This window comes from Macrosteles quadrilineatus, unplaced genomic scaffold, assembly GCF_028750875.1.
Source record: "Macrosteles quadrilineatus isolate MER2022 unplaced genomic scaffold, UCM_ALF_1.0 Scaffold_2__2_contigs__length_208266976, whole genome shotgun sequence".
Lineage (NCBI taxonomy): Eukaryota > Metazoa > Arthropoda > Insecta > Hemiptera > Cicadellidae > Macrosteles > Macrosteles quadrilineatus.
Genome location: NW_026542595.1, coordinates 107,308,186 through 107,326,526, shown reverse-complemented (window position 1 = coordinate 107,326,526; position 18,341 = coordinate 107,308,186). Strand labels below are relative to the sequence as shown.

The 18,341-nt window shown below is 37.1% G+C and overlaps 2 protein-coding genes across 2 annotated transcripts; one reads left to right on the top strand and one right to left on the bottom strand.

Moving 5' to 3' along the window:
- The first annotated feature begins 7,657 nt into the window (after positions 1-7,657).
- On the top strand, positions 7,658-10,419 carry LOC128984738 (basic salivary proline-rich protein 4-like). The gene is made up of 3 exons (XM_054404078.1): positions 7,658-7,736; positions 9,750-10,105; positions 10,246-10,419. Exons 1-3 carry the CDS (start codon positions 7,658-7,660, stop codon positions 10,417-10,419), a joined length of 609 nt encoding a protein of 202 aa, XP_054260053.1.
- Positions 10,420-12,377: 1,958 nt separating this feature from the next.
- On the bottom strand, positions 12,378-14,001 carry LOC128984736 (uncharacterized). Its single transcript, XM_054404077.1, has 2 exons — positions 13,953-14,001; positions 12,378-12,862 (listed from the first exon to the last, which is right to left on the bottom strand). The coding sequence occupies exons 1-2, from the start codon at positions 13,999-14,001 to the stop codon at positions 12,378-12,380; spliced, it is 534 nt and encodes a 177-aa protein (XP_054260052.1).
- Between the last annotated feature and the right edge of the window lie 4,340 nt (positions 14,002-18,341).

The window sequence follows — 18,341 nt, the reverse complement described above, 5'->3', positions numbered from 1 at the left end:
GTTACAATTAACTTTACATTTATCTAATGTGCGTGGATTAAAAAGTAACGTCTATGGAAAAGTAGCTAAAATTGTAGCTGTAGCTACATTTCAATGTAGGCCTAGCTGTAGTTGTAGCTAGCTACTTTTTTGAAAATGTAGCAGTAGTTGTACTAGTTGTAGCTAGCTACATTTTAAAAGTAGCTTCCCCAATACTGTTAATTCCTACAATGGATTCTGATTAGGCTACCTATTGTAAGAAAAAGTTAAAATACAGTAGTTACTTACATTGTTTTGTTTGAACTTAAAATATCACTTCAACAGGCGTGCACAACACAATGTGAGGATATCCACTTACTTGAGATAGTGACATCTCAAATATAGGCATACACAATCTCCCGAACATCACGAACAATTTATAAGCTACACAATTAAGTTACATAATTAAAGCCACGGATACTTACACTAAACAATAATGCGTTTAACTTTCAGCGATTAAAAGAACGCACTATGCTAGAATACTATGAAAGCGTTGGTTATGAAAAGCAATAAATAGCGCATTAGCAGCCGTTGGCAAAACACCACGTGTTGACTTTGGTAATTATCAATTTAATGCATTATTTAAATTTTGCCTCAAGAAAATATTAAATTACCATAAATTTCTATTGCTGGCCTACCCCTTTGGTACAATTTCATTTTTTTCTTTTGAAATATGTTTATTACATTGTTATGAACTAGAAAACAAGTCGTTTATGTTCTAAGACTCATTTATAGTTGAGATATGTCACTTTGATTTTAACTGGTGTGACCTCGGTTCCATAAGAACCCAACTTACTAAAAATCTATTTTTTCGTTTGTACATATTAGTTACTTCTTCATAAACAATATCTAACACCTTTTCGATAAAATTATCAGTAATTACCAATTTAATGCATTATTTAAAATGTGCCTCAAAAAATAATAAATTGGGCCACCATAAACTTCTATTGCTGGCCTATCCCCTTGACACGATTTTCTTTTTTTCTTTTGAAATATGTTAATTACAATGTTATAAACTTAAAAACATGGCGCTTATGAACGTCTACTCATTTATAGTTGAGATAAGTCATATTGAATATTGAATCATATTGAAATTAACGGGGAATTTTGAACTTTGAATTTTTTTGAGCGGGGGTGGTCTGACTTTGAATCCGTAAAAACCCAAGTTACTAAATATACAAGAATCCAATGTCATTCGGTTCCATGATTAATTTTATGGATAATAATTAATTTATTTTAATAAATTTATTTTTACTATAGCTATGTTCTGTTGATTTAGGTGCTCATCTGACTTCGGTTGCATGACGACGCTACATTAAACCAATTAATGTCGCATGACTTTCGCTAAACATGTATTTTTGTGGGTAATAAACTAAACCTATAACATTTTAGGGGGTGTAAGTAATAATTTCTTCGATTTTATAGTGTTTTAAATGGAAATAAAAAATATATATAATAAATTTCTAAAAATACAATATAACACACAGAAAATATATCTACACTCCTGGTGGGACAGGCTCATTATGTTGAGCGGGTTGAGGGGGATGTCCCTGGCGAGGCATCACGTCAGGGGCTCGATGTGTGAAGTTCTGATGCTGGAGAATGATGTAGTGGCGTAGTGGGAGTTGTTGAGGGATTTGTTGAGGGATTTGTTGTGGGATTTGTTGAGGGATTTGTTGAGGGTTGATCTTGGTTGTATTGGGTGACGGGAAACTTGAATGTTGAAAACTTAAAAAATGTGGATGGTAGAATGGGGAAATTGTAGGAGGCGAAATGAGGTATTGGAGTGAGGTTGGTGGTTAAAATAATTGGGAGGAGGGAATATGCCAGGGTAGGAGTGTTGTGGTAGTACCGGGTGTCGTTGTGGTAGCCCTAGTGCGGAAGTTTGTTGAAGTAGTTGTTGTTGAGGTTGGGGTGGTGGTGGTGGTTGTTGAGGTGGGGGTGGTGGTGGTTGTTGAGCCGGGGGTGTTGGTGGGAGTGAAGGTAGTTGTGGTGGGGGTGTTGGTGGGATGGATGGTGATCGTCTGGGTCTCCTAGGTGGTCCCCTCGACCCCCGATTGCCTGAGCCCCTCCTGCCTCTGTAACGCATGTTGTTCCTTCCTCGCCCGGGTCTTGGGCCGCTTCTACCTTTTTGGTGTAGCCTCAGAATGTTGACCACAGTTTCCGGATTTTCTTGTGTGTCTGAAACAAGCTATGTATTGCAGTCTGTAAATTCCTATTGTAAAAACAGGATGTAAATTCCACAATGAAATCAACACGAGGTGCATATCTCCCCCTAGCCAAAATGGTGGGTATTCCAAAATTTGATTCAGGCCTATGTGAAACCACCAATTTCAGAAATATTAAAATAGATGTGTACCTATTTTTAATATACAAAAATTGAAAGAAACATTCTATTTGTGGAATTGGTTGTTCACAAAAGTCCCGCGCTTGTTAAAGAAAAATATTTTTTAAAGTTAATAACAGGGTAGGGCGTGGTGATGACTTATTTTTAAAATAACAACCCCTATTGTGGTCTATATGGTTTATATACCAAAGCACCCATTTAGAGGTGAGTGAAACAATATTTTTATATAAAGAATATTAAAACCTTTCTTAACAATAAATATCACAAACAGAATGTATCTATCTATTTTGGTTAAAAAATACAGTTTGTTTTGTTACTTATTTACACACTGTATAGGAAATTCACTAAAATGTACGTTTACATGTAACACTGACCTTAACAACCGCTAATATATATATGAAAAACTCATTATATGGTATTTTAATTACTACTCATACCTAACTAAATAGTTATTGTAGAAGTTACTGTTAGTAAATGCATCTGTTCCTCATCACTTAATTAGTATTATTTTGTGATATGCATGTGCCCTATCTTGTTTTTAAGGTTTAGCGCCCAATCTTAAGAGTAATTACGTTTGATCAATAATGTTAGTATTGAGATTGGAATAATTTATTTGAGATTTTATTGAACAAGTCCAAAAATAACTTGACTGCTTATTTTTACATTAATTTTAATGCTCACAAAAGATACTCTAACAATCAAAGTCACTAGTACACCCCTAGTGCACCGTAGTGTAGATGGCTTGTTTTCATACATGTGTTTCCTACATTCTCTTGTTTGGCGTACGTTTGTTTTTTAACGTCTAAACCGACATGGCAAGACCCATGTTAAGTTTTAAGTTTACCTTATGACATTGTAACGCAATGCATGGAATTTTGAAATAAACCAACAAAAATACTATCCTAATATTCAGGAGCAGTTGATTAACAACTTACGCAGTAGGCCACCGACCAATTCATGGGACTCGGGCAGCGACGCCCCGCATCATTCTACAGAATTCGATGCTGGACCCACCTCTGCCCGAAGATGGGATCAACATGGTCAACCTGATGCTGAAATCCATATCAACCTGAAAATTTGTCTGTGTTACTACAGGTCCTACTATAACATCATAAATCTTTCATGCAAATGTTCCAGGCATGCTTCTGTTATCAGAAGGTGATGTAGATGTCATTGAAGAGTCTTGGAAAAAGACTACCAAAAAGGCTCGTGTAAATGAGATTTTAAAATATAGTTTGGTTGTATGTCCTTTGAACCTCAAGAAATTTACATATAAGATGCTTGCAAATAATGCAATATTTAAAAATAGGTACTTAATATGATGGGACACCCAACTATTTGGTTCTGTTGTTGTAATGTTAGGTTTATAATGCCCACAAATTAAATACAATATAGGAATAATTTACTTTCCAAGTAATGTTAAATACAATACTGACATTTTTTTAAATGTTTGTTTGATAAAAATGTGGTTACAATTAACTTTACATTTATCTAATGTGCGTGGATTAAAAAGTAACGTCTATGGAAAAGTAGCTAAAATTGTAGCTGTAGCTACATTTCAATGTAGGCCTAGCTGTAGTTGTAGCTAGCTACTTTTTTGAAAATGTAGCAGTAGTTGTACTAGTTGTAGCTAGCTACATTTTAAAAGTAGCTTCCCCAATACTGTTAATTCCTACAATGGATTCTGATTAGGCTACCTATTGTAAGAAAAAGTTAAAATACAGTAGTTACTTACATTGTTTTGTTTGAACTTAAAATATCACTTCAACAGGCGTGCACAACACAATGTGAGGATATCCACTTACTTGAGATAGTGACATCTCAAATATAGGCATACACAATCTACCGAACATCACGAACAATTTGTAAGCTACACAATTAAGTTACATAATTAAAGCCACGGATACTTACACTAAACAATAATGCGTTTAACTTTCAGCGATTAAAAGAACGCACTATGCTAGAATACTATGAAAGCGTTGGTTATGAAAAGCAATAAATAGCGCATTAGCAGCCGTTGGCAAAACACCACGTGTTGACTTTGGTAATTATCAATTTAATGCGTTATTTAAATTTTGCCACAAGAAAATATTAAATTACCATAAATTTCTATTGCTGGCCTACCCCTTTGGTACGATTTCATTTTTTTCTTTTGAAATATGTTTATTACATTGTTATGAACTAGAAAACAAGTCGTTTATGTTCTAAGACTCATTTATAGTTGAGATATGTCACTTTGATTTTAACTGGTGTGACCTCGGTTCCATAAGAACCCAACTTACTAAAAATCGATTTTTTCGTTTGTACATATTAGTTACTTCTTCATAAACAATATCTAACACCTTTTCGATAATATTATCAGTAATTACCAATTTAATGCATTATTTAAAATGTGCCTCAAAAATTAATAAATTAGGCTACCATAAACATCTAATGCTGGCCTATCCCCTTGACATGATTTTCTTTTTTTCTTTTGAAATATGTTAATTACATTGTTATAAACTTAAAAACATGGCGCTTATGTCCGTCTACTCATTTATAGTTGAGATAAGTCATATTGAATTAAACGGGGAATTTTGAACTTTGAATTTTTTTGAGCGGGGTTGGTCTGACTTTAAATCCGTAAGAACCCAAGTTACTAAATATACAAGAATCCAATGTTATTCGGTTCCATGATTAATTTTATGGATAATAATTAATTTATTTTTACTTTAGCTATGTTCTGTTGATTTAGGTGCTCGTCTGACTTCGGTTGCATGACGACGCTACATTAAACCAATTAATGTCGCATGACTTTGGCTAAACATGTATTTTTGTGGGTAATAAACTAAACCTATAACATTTTACGGGATTTAAGTAATCATTTCTTCGAGTTTGTAGTGTTTTTTTAATTAAATGGAAACAAAAAAATATAGATAATAAATTTCTAAAAATACAATATAACACACAGAAAATATATCTACACTCCTGGTGGGACAGGCTCATTATGTTGAGCGGGTTGAGGGGGATGTCCCTGGCGAGGCATCACGTAAGGGGCTCGAGGGGTGAAGTTCTGATGCTGGGGAATGATGTAGTGGTGTAGTGGGAGTTGTTGAGGGATTTGTTGAGGGGCTTGGGGGAGTGGCAGGCTTGTTGATGTTGGTTGTATTGGGTGACGGGAAACTTGATTTAAAAAATGTGGATGGTACAATGGGGAAATGGTATTAGGAGGCGGAATGAGGTATTAGAGTGAGGTTGGGTGGTTAAAATAATTCGGAGGGGGGAATATGCCAGGGTAGGAGTGTTGTGGTAGTACCGGGAGTCGTTGTGGTAGGCCTAGTGCGGAAGTTTGTTGAAGTAGTTGTTGTTGAGGTGGGGGTGGTGGTGGTTGTTGTTGAGGTGGGGGGTGTTGGTGGGAGTGAAGGTAGTTGTGGTGGGGGTGTTGGTGGGATGGACGGGGATCGTCTGGGTCATCGCGGCGTTGTTGTTGGTGAGAGTGATGATGATCGTCTGGGTCTTCGTGGCGGGGGTGTTATTGAGAGTGATGGTGATCGTCTCGGTCTCCTAGGTCCCCTCCCGATTGCCTGAGCCCCTCCTGCATCTGTAACGCCTGTTGTTTCTTCGTCGCCCGGGTCTTGGGCCGCTTCGGTCGATACTCTCCCTTGTTTTCCTCTGATCTTCGAGGCTGATGATTGATGTGTAGAATACACGAGCGTCAAATCTGCGGGGCAGAGTTCGTCTCGCGTTTCTAGCAGCAACAAAGCCGTCTGGTGGTGGATTAGCTTCGGTCCAAGTGATTAGACTCCAGCTTTCCCACGGATGCTCATCTGACGTCCCTTTGAAAGTACACAATCCGTATACTTCGCTTATCCCAATATGGATAGGGGACAGCAGCGATGCACATTGCGCCGTAACGTCAATGGTGCTCGCGCGAGTCAGTTGATCGATACTCTCCCTTGTAGGAATAGTCTCAACCGTTTGAGCTAACGATCCGAGCGTAGGAATGCTGAATATATCAGCTTCGACTAGTCGAAACGTTGTCGTCTTAGCCAGGTAGTTTGACACGGTTTTCATAGCTGGAAAGCTTATGCCCGTATTACTGATGGTCCTGGGACGTGTGTCCACGTCAAAACCCATCATCTGTAGGATGCCGAGGCAGTCCTCACGCACAGATGCCAATGGTGCGAAACCTTGAAGATTCCGGTTTGCCGTTGTGCCATTGGGGGCGACGGATGACACGTATACACGACGCGTCCCACTTTGAGCGCGTTCGTACGCACCTTCGTAGGCTATACCCATGACTGGGTGGTCAGTGTATGTGTTGTAGTTCTGAACGTTAACTATACCGAGTGTCCCTGGAATGTCGTTTGTGACAGCGGTGGGTAAAGAGGGTTGACACGGAGTCAATACCTCACCATTCTTCGTAGTGATACGCCCGATCGCTTTGATGCCCATGTGGATGGGGTCTGGCAATACGAGTGTCTTCCCTTCGAAGGTAAGTTTCACGTTCTCTTCTGCAGCTGTGAGTTGATGTCCCTGGTGCTGCTTGAGTGCTATGGTTCTTAACCAGTAGCAGCCTGCGGAATAGTATCGCAGAGCCTCAATAGGCAACTCCTTTGCGACTTGCACTGCTTTATCGTTCTTAAGTTCAGCGTAAGTCAGGTCAACGACATCGGTCCAGCCAGTGGCAGATGCTTCAAAGACTATCTCGCGCGTGGTCGGTTCGAAACCGGTATCCGGGGCAAAGACACTCTCTGAAACGAGCGATTCGTTCGTCGCAGTCTTGTTCTTTGATTCAGCGTTAGCCTGTTTCAGGGAGGGAGGAGCTAGGGTGTCGCCTTGCGGTCTGCTAGGTCTTATTGGCCCTGGGGTTTGTTTTGGTACATCACGTTTAGTTGATGTTTTCTTACCAAACTTACCTTTACTCTTTGGCCTCTCGTCATCTACTGTGGTTTTCACCTCAGTTGGCGAAGCTGATGGTTGCTTCTCTTCCATTTTTGAATGATTGCTCAATCTAAATGTGTGTGCGGAGTAGCGGGGGGTTGTGAGTCTACCGACTGCTTGCCGATTCCTCACTTCGGGTTTACTCTGAGTTAGAACGGGGATCCAGGCAGCCGTTTACTAAACAGATCGATTTATGTAACAATGAAATACAATTCTATATAAATAACAATAACAAGGTTGGATCTAAATAATAAAGCCTCTGAGTCCATGGCGGTAACAGTAAATAAAGTTCATCAACACATGCAGTAACTTGGCATTAATGGTAACTTGCGGTAACTTGGCGGTTTAGGCTGTTGGCACAGAGGATACATGCAGCTGGGCGGAGGAAAAGGCCAGAGTCCTCACGGAGGCCACAGGGTGGAAAAGTTTCCTCCACCGAAACTCCATCGTTTGAGTCCTCTTCTTGGGCCCCAAAAGGCACACTTGGCGCGTTTAAAGATTCCTCATTGCAGACGAGTTGCTCTCAAAATTTAAAGAAAACATGGTGGAAGCATAACTAACCAAAAGGAAACTCAATTAACAACGATCCATCTTCGCCAAGAAGTTGACAATTCACTCGTCACGCAACCTCTCACGCTTGGCGGTGGGAGTAATAAGAACAAGGCACAGCCTTGTTGAGGGTCGTGGGAAGTAACAAAACGAAACACTAAACTAACCTACTATACAAAAACACTTGGACAGTTGAATATGAGTCGTGACATTCGCCGGTGGAATAAGTCACGGCTCAATTCATATTTATTGTTTTTTTTGTACGTTTTATTTTCAATATTTTAATTTAAATTCATAAATTTAAATTTAAATAAATAAAGTGCGAATTAATGAGCTGATGTCACCTGTCTGCCACCTTAAGCGTCGTCTGACACTAAACAATGCTAATTGCAACGTTGCCAATTGTAACAGGGCGCGGTTTAGATGAAAAGGTGGCTGTGGTATAACATGGTTAGATATCAGGACTACAAACATAGATGTTTGTAGTCCTGGCTAGATATAGCAAATGCTATATCTAACACAGTTTTATCTTTAATCTTTACCGACTCCGGGTGGATACCCTACTGTAGCATGATTTCTGTAAAATGTAGCATATCCGTCACCGTGAATGGCGTTGGTGTAACATAAGAACCCATCGTACTTAAAAAAATACCATAAATATCTATTGCTGGCCTATCCAATTGCACGATTTCCTTTTTTTTCTAATGAAATCCCATCTTCGGGCAGGGGTGGGTCCAGCATCGAATTCTGTAGAATGATGCGGGACGTCGCTGCCCGAGTCCCATGGATTGGCCGGTGGCCTACTGCGTAAGTTGTTAATCAACTGCTACTTAACTGAATATTAGGATAGTATTTTTGTTGGTTTGTTTCAAAATTCCATGTATTGCGTTACAATGTCATAAGGTAAACTTAAAACTTAACATGGGTCTTGCCATGTCGGTTTAGACATTAAAAAACAAACGTACGCCAAACAAGAGAATGTAGGAAATACATGTATGAAAACAAGCCATCTAGACTACGGTGCACTAGGGGTGTACTAGTGACTTTGATTGTTAGAGTATCTCTTGTGAGCATTAAAATTAATGTTAAACTAAGCAGTCAAGTTATTTTTGGACTTGATCAATAAAATCTCAAATAGATTATTCCAATCTCAATACTAACATTATTGATAAAACGTAATTACTTTTAAGATTGGGCGCTAAACCTTAAAAACAAGATAGGGCACATGCATATCACAAAATAATACCAATTAAGTGATGAGGAACAGATGCATTTACTAACAGTAACTTCTACAATAACTATTTAGTTAGGTATGAGTAATAATGAAAATACCATAATAAGTTTTTTATACATAGTTTAGCAGTTGTTAAGGTCAGTGTTACATGTAAACGTACATTTTAGAGAATTTCCTAAACAGTGTGTAAATAAGTAACAAAACAAACTGTATTTTTTAACCAAAATAGATAGATACATTCTGTTTGTGATATTTATTGTTAAGAAAGGTTTTACAATTCTTTACATAAAAATATTGTTTCACTCACCTCTAAATGGGTGCTTTGGAATATAAACCATATAGACCACAATAGGGGTTGTTATTTTAAAAATAAGTCATCACCACGCCCTACCCTGTTATTAACTTTAAAAAATATTTTTCTTTAACAAGCGCGGGACTTTTGTGAACGACCAATTCCACAAATAGAATGTTTCTATCAATTTTTGTATATTAAAAAATAGGTACACATCTGTTTTAATATTTCTGAAATTGGTGGTTTCACATAGGCCTGAATCAAATTTTGGAATACCCACCATTTTGGCTAGGGGGAGATATGCACTTCGTGTTGATTTCATTGTGGAATTTACATCCTGTTTTTACAATAGGAATTTACAGACTGCAATACATAGCTTGTTTCAGACACACAAGAAGATCCGGAAACTGTGGTCAACATTCTGAGGCTACACCGAAAAGGTAGAAGCGGCCCAAGACCCGGGCGAGGAAGGAACAACATGCGTTACAGAGGCAGGAGGGGCTCAGGCAATCGGGGGTCGAGGGGACCACCTAGGAGACCCAGACGATCACCATCCATCCCACCAACAGCCCCACCACAACTACCTTCACTCCCACCACCACCCCCACCTCAACAACCACCACCACCCCCACCTCAACAACAACCACCACCACACCCACCTCAACAACAACCACCACCACCCCCACCTCAACAACAACTACTTCAACAAACTTCCGCACTAGGCCTACCACAACGACACCCGGTACTACCACAACACTCCTACCCTGGCATATTCCCTCCTCCCAATTATTTTAACCACCAAACCTCACTCCAATACCTCATTTCGCCTCCTACAATTTCCCCATTCTACCATCCACATTTTTTAAGTTTTCAACTTTCAAGTTTCCCGTCACCGAATACAACCAAGATCAACAAGCCTGCCACTCCCCCAAGCCCCTCAACAAATCCCTCAACAAATCCCACAACAAATCCCTCAACAAATCCCTCAACAACTCCCACTACGCCACTACATCATTCTCCAGCATCATAACTTCACACATCGAGCCCCTGACGTGATGCCTCGCCAGGGACATCCCCCTCAACCCGCTCAACATAATGAGCCTGTCCCACCAGGAGTGTAGATATATTTTCTGTGTGTTATATTGTATTTTTATAAATTTATTATATATATTTTTTATTTCCATTTTAAACACTATAAAATCGAAGAAATTATTACTTAAATCCCCTAAAATGTTATAGGTTTAGTTTATTACCCTCAAAAATACATGTTTAGCCTAAGTCATGCAACGTTAATTGGTTTAATGTAGCGTCGTCATGCAACCGAAATCAGACGAGCACCTAAATCAACAGAACATAGCTATAGTAAAAAATAATTTATTTAAATTAATTAATTATATTCCATAAAATTAATCATGGAACCGAATGACATTGGATTCTTGTATATTTAGTAACTTGGGTTTTTACGGATTCAAAGTCAGACCACCCCCGCTCAAAAAAATGCAAAGTTCAAAATTCCCCGTTAAATTTAATATGACTTATCTCAACTATAAATGAGTAGACGTTCATAAGCGCCATGTTTTTAAGTTTATAACAATGTAATTAACATATTTCAAAAGAAAAAAAGAAAATCATGTCAAGGGGATAGGCCAGTAATAGAAGTTTATGGTAGCCCAATTTATTATTTTTTGAGGCACATTTTAAATAATGCATTAAATTGGTAATTACTGATAATTTTATCGAAAAGGTGTTAGATATTGTTTATGAAGAAGTAACTAATATGTACAAACGAAAAAATCGATTTTTAGTAAGTTGGGTTCTTATGGAACCGAGGTCACACCAGTTAAAATCAAAAAGACATATCTCAACTATAAATGAGTCTTAGAACATAAACGACTTGTTTTCTAGTTCATAACAATGTAATAAACATATTTCAAAAGAAAAAAATGAAATCGTACCAAAGGGGTAGGCCAGCAATAGAAATTTATGGTAATTTAATATTTTCTTGAGGCAAAATTTAAATAATGCATTAAATTGATAATTACCAAAGTCAATACGTGGTGTTTTGCCAACGGCTGCTAATGCGCTATTTATTGCTTTTCATAACCAACGCTTTCATAGTATTCTAGCATAGTGCGATCTTTTAATCGCTGAAAGTTAAACGCATTATTGTTTAGTGTAAGTATCCGTGGCTTTAATTATGTAACTTAATTGTGTAGCTTACAAATTGTTCGTGATGTTCGGTAGATTGTGTATGCCTATATTTGAGATGTCACTATCTCAAGTAAGTGGATATCCTCACATTGTGTTGTGCACGCCTGTTGAAGTGATATTTTAGTTCAAACAAAACAATGTAAGTAACTACTGTATTTTAACTTTTTCTTACAATAGGTAGCCTAATCATAATCCATTGTAGAAATTAACAGTATTGGGGAAGCTACTTTTAAAATGTAGCTAGCTACAACTAGTACAACTACTGCTACATTTTCAAAAAAGTAGCTAGCTACAACTACAGCTAGGCCTACATTGAAATGTAGCTACAGCTACAATTTTAGCTACTTTTCCATAGACGTTACTTTTTAATCCACGCACATTAGATAAATGGAAAGTTAATTGTAACCACATTTTTATCAAACAAACATTAAAAAAAAAATGTCAGTATTGTATTTAACATTACTTGGAAAGTAAATTATTCCTATATTGTATTTAATTTGTGGGCATTATAAACCTAACATTACAACAAGAGAACCAAATAGTTGGGTGTCCCATCATATTAAGTACCTATTTTTAAATATTGCATTATTTGCAAGCATCTTATATGTAAATTTCATGAGGTTCAAAGGACGTACAACCAAACTATATTTTAAAATCTCATATACACGAGCCTTTTTGGTAGTCTTTTTCCAAGACTCTTCAATGACATCTACATCACCATCTGATAACAGAAGCATGCCTGGAACATTTGCATGAAAGATTTATGATGTTATAGTAGGACCTTGAGTAACACAGACAAATTTTCAGGTTGATATGGATTTCAGCATGAGGTATTGGAGTGAGGTTTGGTGGTTAAAATAATTGGGAGGAGGGAATATGCCAGGGTAGGAGTGTTGTGGTAGTACCGGGTGTCGTTGTGGTAGGCCTAGTGCGGAAGTTTGTTGAAGTAGTTGTTGTTGAGGTGGGGGTGGTGTTGGTTGTTGTTGAGGTGGGTGTGGTGGTGGTTGTTGTTGAGGTGGGTGTGGTGGTGGTTGTTGTTGAGGTGGGGCTGGTGGTGGTTGTTGAGGTGGGGGTGTTGGTGGGAGTGAAGGTAGTTGTGGTGGGGGTGTTGGTGGGATGGATGGTGATCGTCTGGGTCTCCTAGGTGGTCCCCTCGACCCCCGATTGCCTGAGCCCCTCCTGCCTCTGTAGCGCATGTTGTTCCTTCCTCGCCCGGGTCTTGGGCCGCTTCTACCTTTTCGGTGTAGCCTCAGAATGTTGACCACAGTTTCCGGATTTTCTTGTGTGTCTGAAACAAGCTATGTATTGCAGTCTGTAAATTCCTATTGTAAAAACAGGATGTAAATTCCACAATGAAATCAACACGAAGTGCATATCTCCCCTTAGCCAAAATGGTGGGTATTCCAAAATTTGATTCAGGCCTATGTGAAACCACCAATTTCAGAAATATTAAAATAGATGTGTACCTATTTTTTAATATACAAAAATTGATAGAAACATTCTATTTGTGGAATTGGTTGTTCACAAAAGTCCCGCGCTTGTTATAGAAAAATATTTTTTAAAGTTAATAACAGGGTAGGGCGTGGTGATGACTTATTTTTAAAAAAACAACTCCTATTGTGGTCTATATGGTTTATATTCCAAAGCACCCATTTAGAGGTGAGTGAAAGAATATTTTTATGTAAAGAATTGTAAAACCTTTCTTAACAATCAATATCACAAACATAATATATCTATCTATTTTGGTAAAAAAATACAGTTTTTGTTTACTTATTTACACACTGTATAGGAAATTCACTAAAATGTACGTTTACATGTAACACGGACCTTAACAACCGCTAAACTATGTATAAAAAACTTATTATGGTATTTTCATTATTACTCATACCTAACTAAATAGTTACTGTAGAAGTTACTGTTAGTAAATGCATCTGTTCCTCATCACTTAATTAGTATTATTTTGTGATATGCATTTGCCCTATCTTGTTTTTAAGGTTTAGTGCCCAATCTTAAGAGTAATTACGTTGTATCAATAATGTTAGTATTGAGATTGGAATAATTTATTTGAGATTTTATTGAACAAGTCCAAAAATAACTTGACTGCTTATTTTTACATTAATTTTATAGCACACAATATTACCTCTTCTTCCAATTTTAATGTCTAAACCGACATGGCAAGACCCATGTTAAGTTTTAAGTTTACCTTATGACATTGTAACGCAATACATGGCATTTTGAAACAAACCAACAAAAATACTATCCTAATATTCAGTTAAGTAGCAGTTGATTAACAACTTACGCAGTAGGCCACCGACCAATCCATGGGACTCGGGCAGCGACGCCCCGCATCATTCTACAGAATTCGATGCTGGACCCACCTCTGCCCGAAGATGGGATCAACATGGTCAACCTGATGCTGAAATCCATATCGACCTGAAAATGTGTCTGTGTTACTCAAGGTCCCACTATAACATCATAAATCTGTCATGCAAATGTTCCAGGCATGCTTCTGTTATTAGAAGGTGATGTAGATGTCATTGAAGAGTCTTGGAAAAAGACTACCAAAAAGGCTCGTGTAAATGAGATTTTAAAATATAGTTTGGCTGTACGTCCTTTGAACCTCATGAAATTTACATATAAGATGCTTGCAAATAATGCAATATTTAAAAATAGGTACTTAATATGATGGGACACCCAACTATTTGGTTCTGTTGTTGTAATGTTAGGTTTATAATGCCCACAAATTAAATACAATATAGGAATAATTTCCTTTCCAAGTAATGTTAAATACATTACTAACATTTTTTTGTTTAATGTTTGTTTAGTAAAAATGTGGTTACAATTAATTTTACATTTATCTAATGTGCGTGGATTAAAAAGTAACGTCTATGGAAAAGTAGCTAAAATTGTAGCTGTAGCTACATTTCAATGTAGGCCTAGCTGTAGTTGTAGCTAGCTACTTTTTTGAAAATGTAGCAGTAGTTTTACTAGTTGTTGCTAGCTACATTTTAAAAGTAGAGTCTCCAATACTGTTAATTCCTACAATAGATTCTGATCAGGCTACCTATTGTAAGAAAAAGTTAAAATACAGTAGTTACTTACATTGTTTTGTTTGAACTTAAAATATCACTTCAACAGGCGTGCACAACACAATGTGAGGATATCCACTTACTTGAGATAGTGACATCTCAAATATAGGCATACACAATCTACCGAACATCACGAACAATTTGTAAGCTACACAATTAAGTTACATAATTAAAGCCACGGATACTTTAAACAATAATGCGTGTAACTTTCAGCGATTAAAAGAACGCACTATGCTAGAATACTATGAAAGCGTTGATTATGAAAAGCAATAAATAGCGCATTAGCAGCCGTTGGCAAAACACCACGTGTTGACTTTGGTAATTATCAATTTAATGCATTATTTAAATTTTGCCTCAAGAAAATATTAAATTACCATAAATTTCTATTGCTGGCCTACCCCCTTGGTACGATTTCATTTTTTTCTTTTGAAATATGTTTATTACATTGTTATGAACTAGAAAACAAGTCGTTTATGTTCTAAGACTCATTTATAGTTGAGATATGACACTTTGATTTTAACTGGTGTGACCTCGGTTCCATAAGAACCCAACTTACTAAAAATCTATTTTAGCGAATTTCCCTATAGGGAAGTAGCTATTACCGTAGGTGGCACGGTAAGAACTAGGCCCGAGACCGATTTACTTTTTCATTTTGATGTCCCCAGAGGCCAAAAACACTATTCGTTCAAATGTATATATATATATATATATATAGATTTATATATATATATATATATATATATACGTCCGTGAACGCGATAACTTGAGTAATTTTTGTCAAATCTTGATGAAATTTGGTTTAAAGGTGTAAAGCGGGATAAACTTGAATGAGTTCGCGAACCAGCACGATTGGACCATGGGAACGGGGCTTTACGGGGGGTTTTATGGGGTAAAAATTGGTTTTTCTCACTTTTGACCCTCAAAACACAAAATTTCCCAATTTCTCTTTAGACCTTTTTAAAGAGCTTAAAAAAACAAATAATTTAGTATGTAAAAGTATTTTTGTTCGATTATTAGTAACGGAGAAAATTTAAAAAATTGTAAATTCAGAATTCCCATGTTATTCTTATGGAGAATATTGTCAAATGTTGTAGTTTGCTTGTTTATGAATATATTTTGATCAAACTTGGCAAATTTATTTATTTTGTACTAAGCTATCAATATTATACTCAAAAACACACTTAAGTTAGTTTCCTTGTAGCAGCAAACCTAGGTACTCGTTATACCTAATGTTATTAAAATATATTTAACTGAAAATCAATTCAGACGAATGGAAATTCGCTTAGTCAGCAGGTTTGCTGCGGCGGGGGTATTTTCACAATGTGAGGATATCCACTTACTTGAGATAGTGACATCTCAAATATAGGCATACACAATCTACTGAACATCACGAACAATTTGTAAGCTACACAATTAAGTTACATAATTAAAGCCACGGATACTTACACTAAACAATAATGCGTTTAACTTTCAGCGATTAAAAGAACGCACTATGCTAGAATACTATGAAAGCGTTGGTTATGAAAAGCAATAAATAGCGCATTAGCAGCCGTTGGCAAAACACCACGTGTTGACTTTGGTAATTATCAATTTAATGCATTATTTAAATTTTGCCTCAAGAAAATATTAAATTACCATAAATTTCTATTGCTGGCCTACCCCTTTGGTACGATTTCATTTTTTCTTTTGAAATATGTTTATTACATTGTTATGAACTAGAAAACAAGTCGTTTATGTTCTAAGACTCATTTATAGTTGAGATATGTCACTTTGATTTTAACTGGTGTGACCTCGGTTCCATAAGAACCCAACTTACTAAAAATCTATTTTTTCGTTTGTACATATTAGTTACTTCTTCATAAACAATATCTAACAACTTTTCGATAAAATTATCAGTAATTACCAATTTAATGCATTATTTAAAATGTGCCTCAAAAAATAATAAATTGGGCTACCATAAACTTCTATTGCCAGCCTATCCCCTTGACACGATTTTCTTTTTTTCTTTTGAAATATGTTAATTACATTGTTATAAACTTAAAAACATGGCGCTTATGAACGTCTACTCATTTATAGTTGAGATAAGTCATATTGAATATTGAATCATATTGAAATTAACGGGGAATTTTGAACTTTGAATTTTTTTGAGCGGGGGTGGTCTGACTTTGAATCCGTAAGAACCCAAGTTACTAAATATACAAGAATCCAATGTTATTCGGTTCCATGATTAATTTTATGGATAATAATTAATTTATTTTAATAAATTAATTTTTACTATAGCTAAGTTCTATTGATTTAGGTGCTCGTCTGATTTCGGTTGCATGATGACGCTACATTAAACCAATTAACGTTGCATGACTTTGGCTAAACATGTATTTTTGTTGGTAATAAACTAAAACTATAAAATTTTAGGGGATTTAAGCAATAATTTCTTCGATTTTATAGTGTTTTTTTTAATTAAATGGAAATGAAAAATATACATAATAAATTTCTAAAAATACAATATAACACACAGAAAATATATCTACACTCCTGGTGGGACAGGCTCATTACGTTGAGCGGGTTGAGGGGGATGTCCCTGGCGAGGCATCACGTCAGGGGCTCGATGTGTGAAGTTCTGATGCTGGAGAATGATGTAGTGGCGTAGTGGGAGTTGTTGAGGGATTTGTTCAGGGATTTGTTGTGGGATTTGTTGAGGGATTTGTTGAGGGGCTTGGGGGAGTGGCAGGCTTGTTGATCTTGGTTGTATTGGGTGACGGGAAACTTGAATGTTGAAAACTTAAAAAATGTGGATGGTAGAATGGGGAAATTGTAGGAGGCGAAATGAGGTATTGGAGTGAGGTTTGGTGGTTAAAATAATTGGGAGGGGGGAATATTCCAGGGTAGGAGTGTTGTGGTAGTACCGGGAGTCGTTGTGGTAGGCCTAGTGCGGAAGTTTGTTGAAGTAGTTGTTGTTGAGGTGGGGGTGGTGGTGGTTGTTGTTGAGGTGGGTGTGGTGGTGGTTGTTGTTGAGGTGGGGGTGGTGGTGGTTGTTGAGGTGGGGGTGTTGGTGGGAGTGAAGGTAGTTGTGGTGGGGGTGTTGGTGGGATGGATGGTGATCGTCTGGGTCTCCTAGGTGGTCCCCTCGACCCCCGATTGCCTGAGCCCCTCCTGCCTCTGTAACGCATGTTGTTCCTTCCTCGCCCGGGTCTTGGGCCGCTTCTACCTTTTAGGTGAAGCCTCAGAATGTTCACCACAGTTTCCGTATCTTCATGTATGTGTGAAACAAGTTATGTATTGCAGTCTGTAAATTCCTATTGTAAACACAGGATGTAAATTTCACAATGACATCAACCCGAAGTGCATATCTCCCCCTAGCCAAAATGGTGGGTATTCCAAAATTTGATTCAGACCTATGTGAAACCACCAATTTCAGAAATATGGAAATAGATGTGTACCTATTTTTTAATATACAAAAATTGATATAAACGTTCTATTTGTGGAATTGGTTGTTTACAAAAGTCCCGCGCTTGTTAAAGAAAAATATTTTTTAAAGTTAATAACAGGGTAGGGTGTGGTGATGACTTATTTTTTAAATAACAACCCCTATTGTGTGACCCCTCATTGACAAAAGAAATACAATGACGCAAATCTAAGGTAGATATTTTATTCCTTGCGTAAATGGCGGGTATTTCAAAA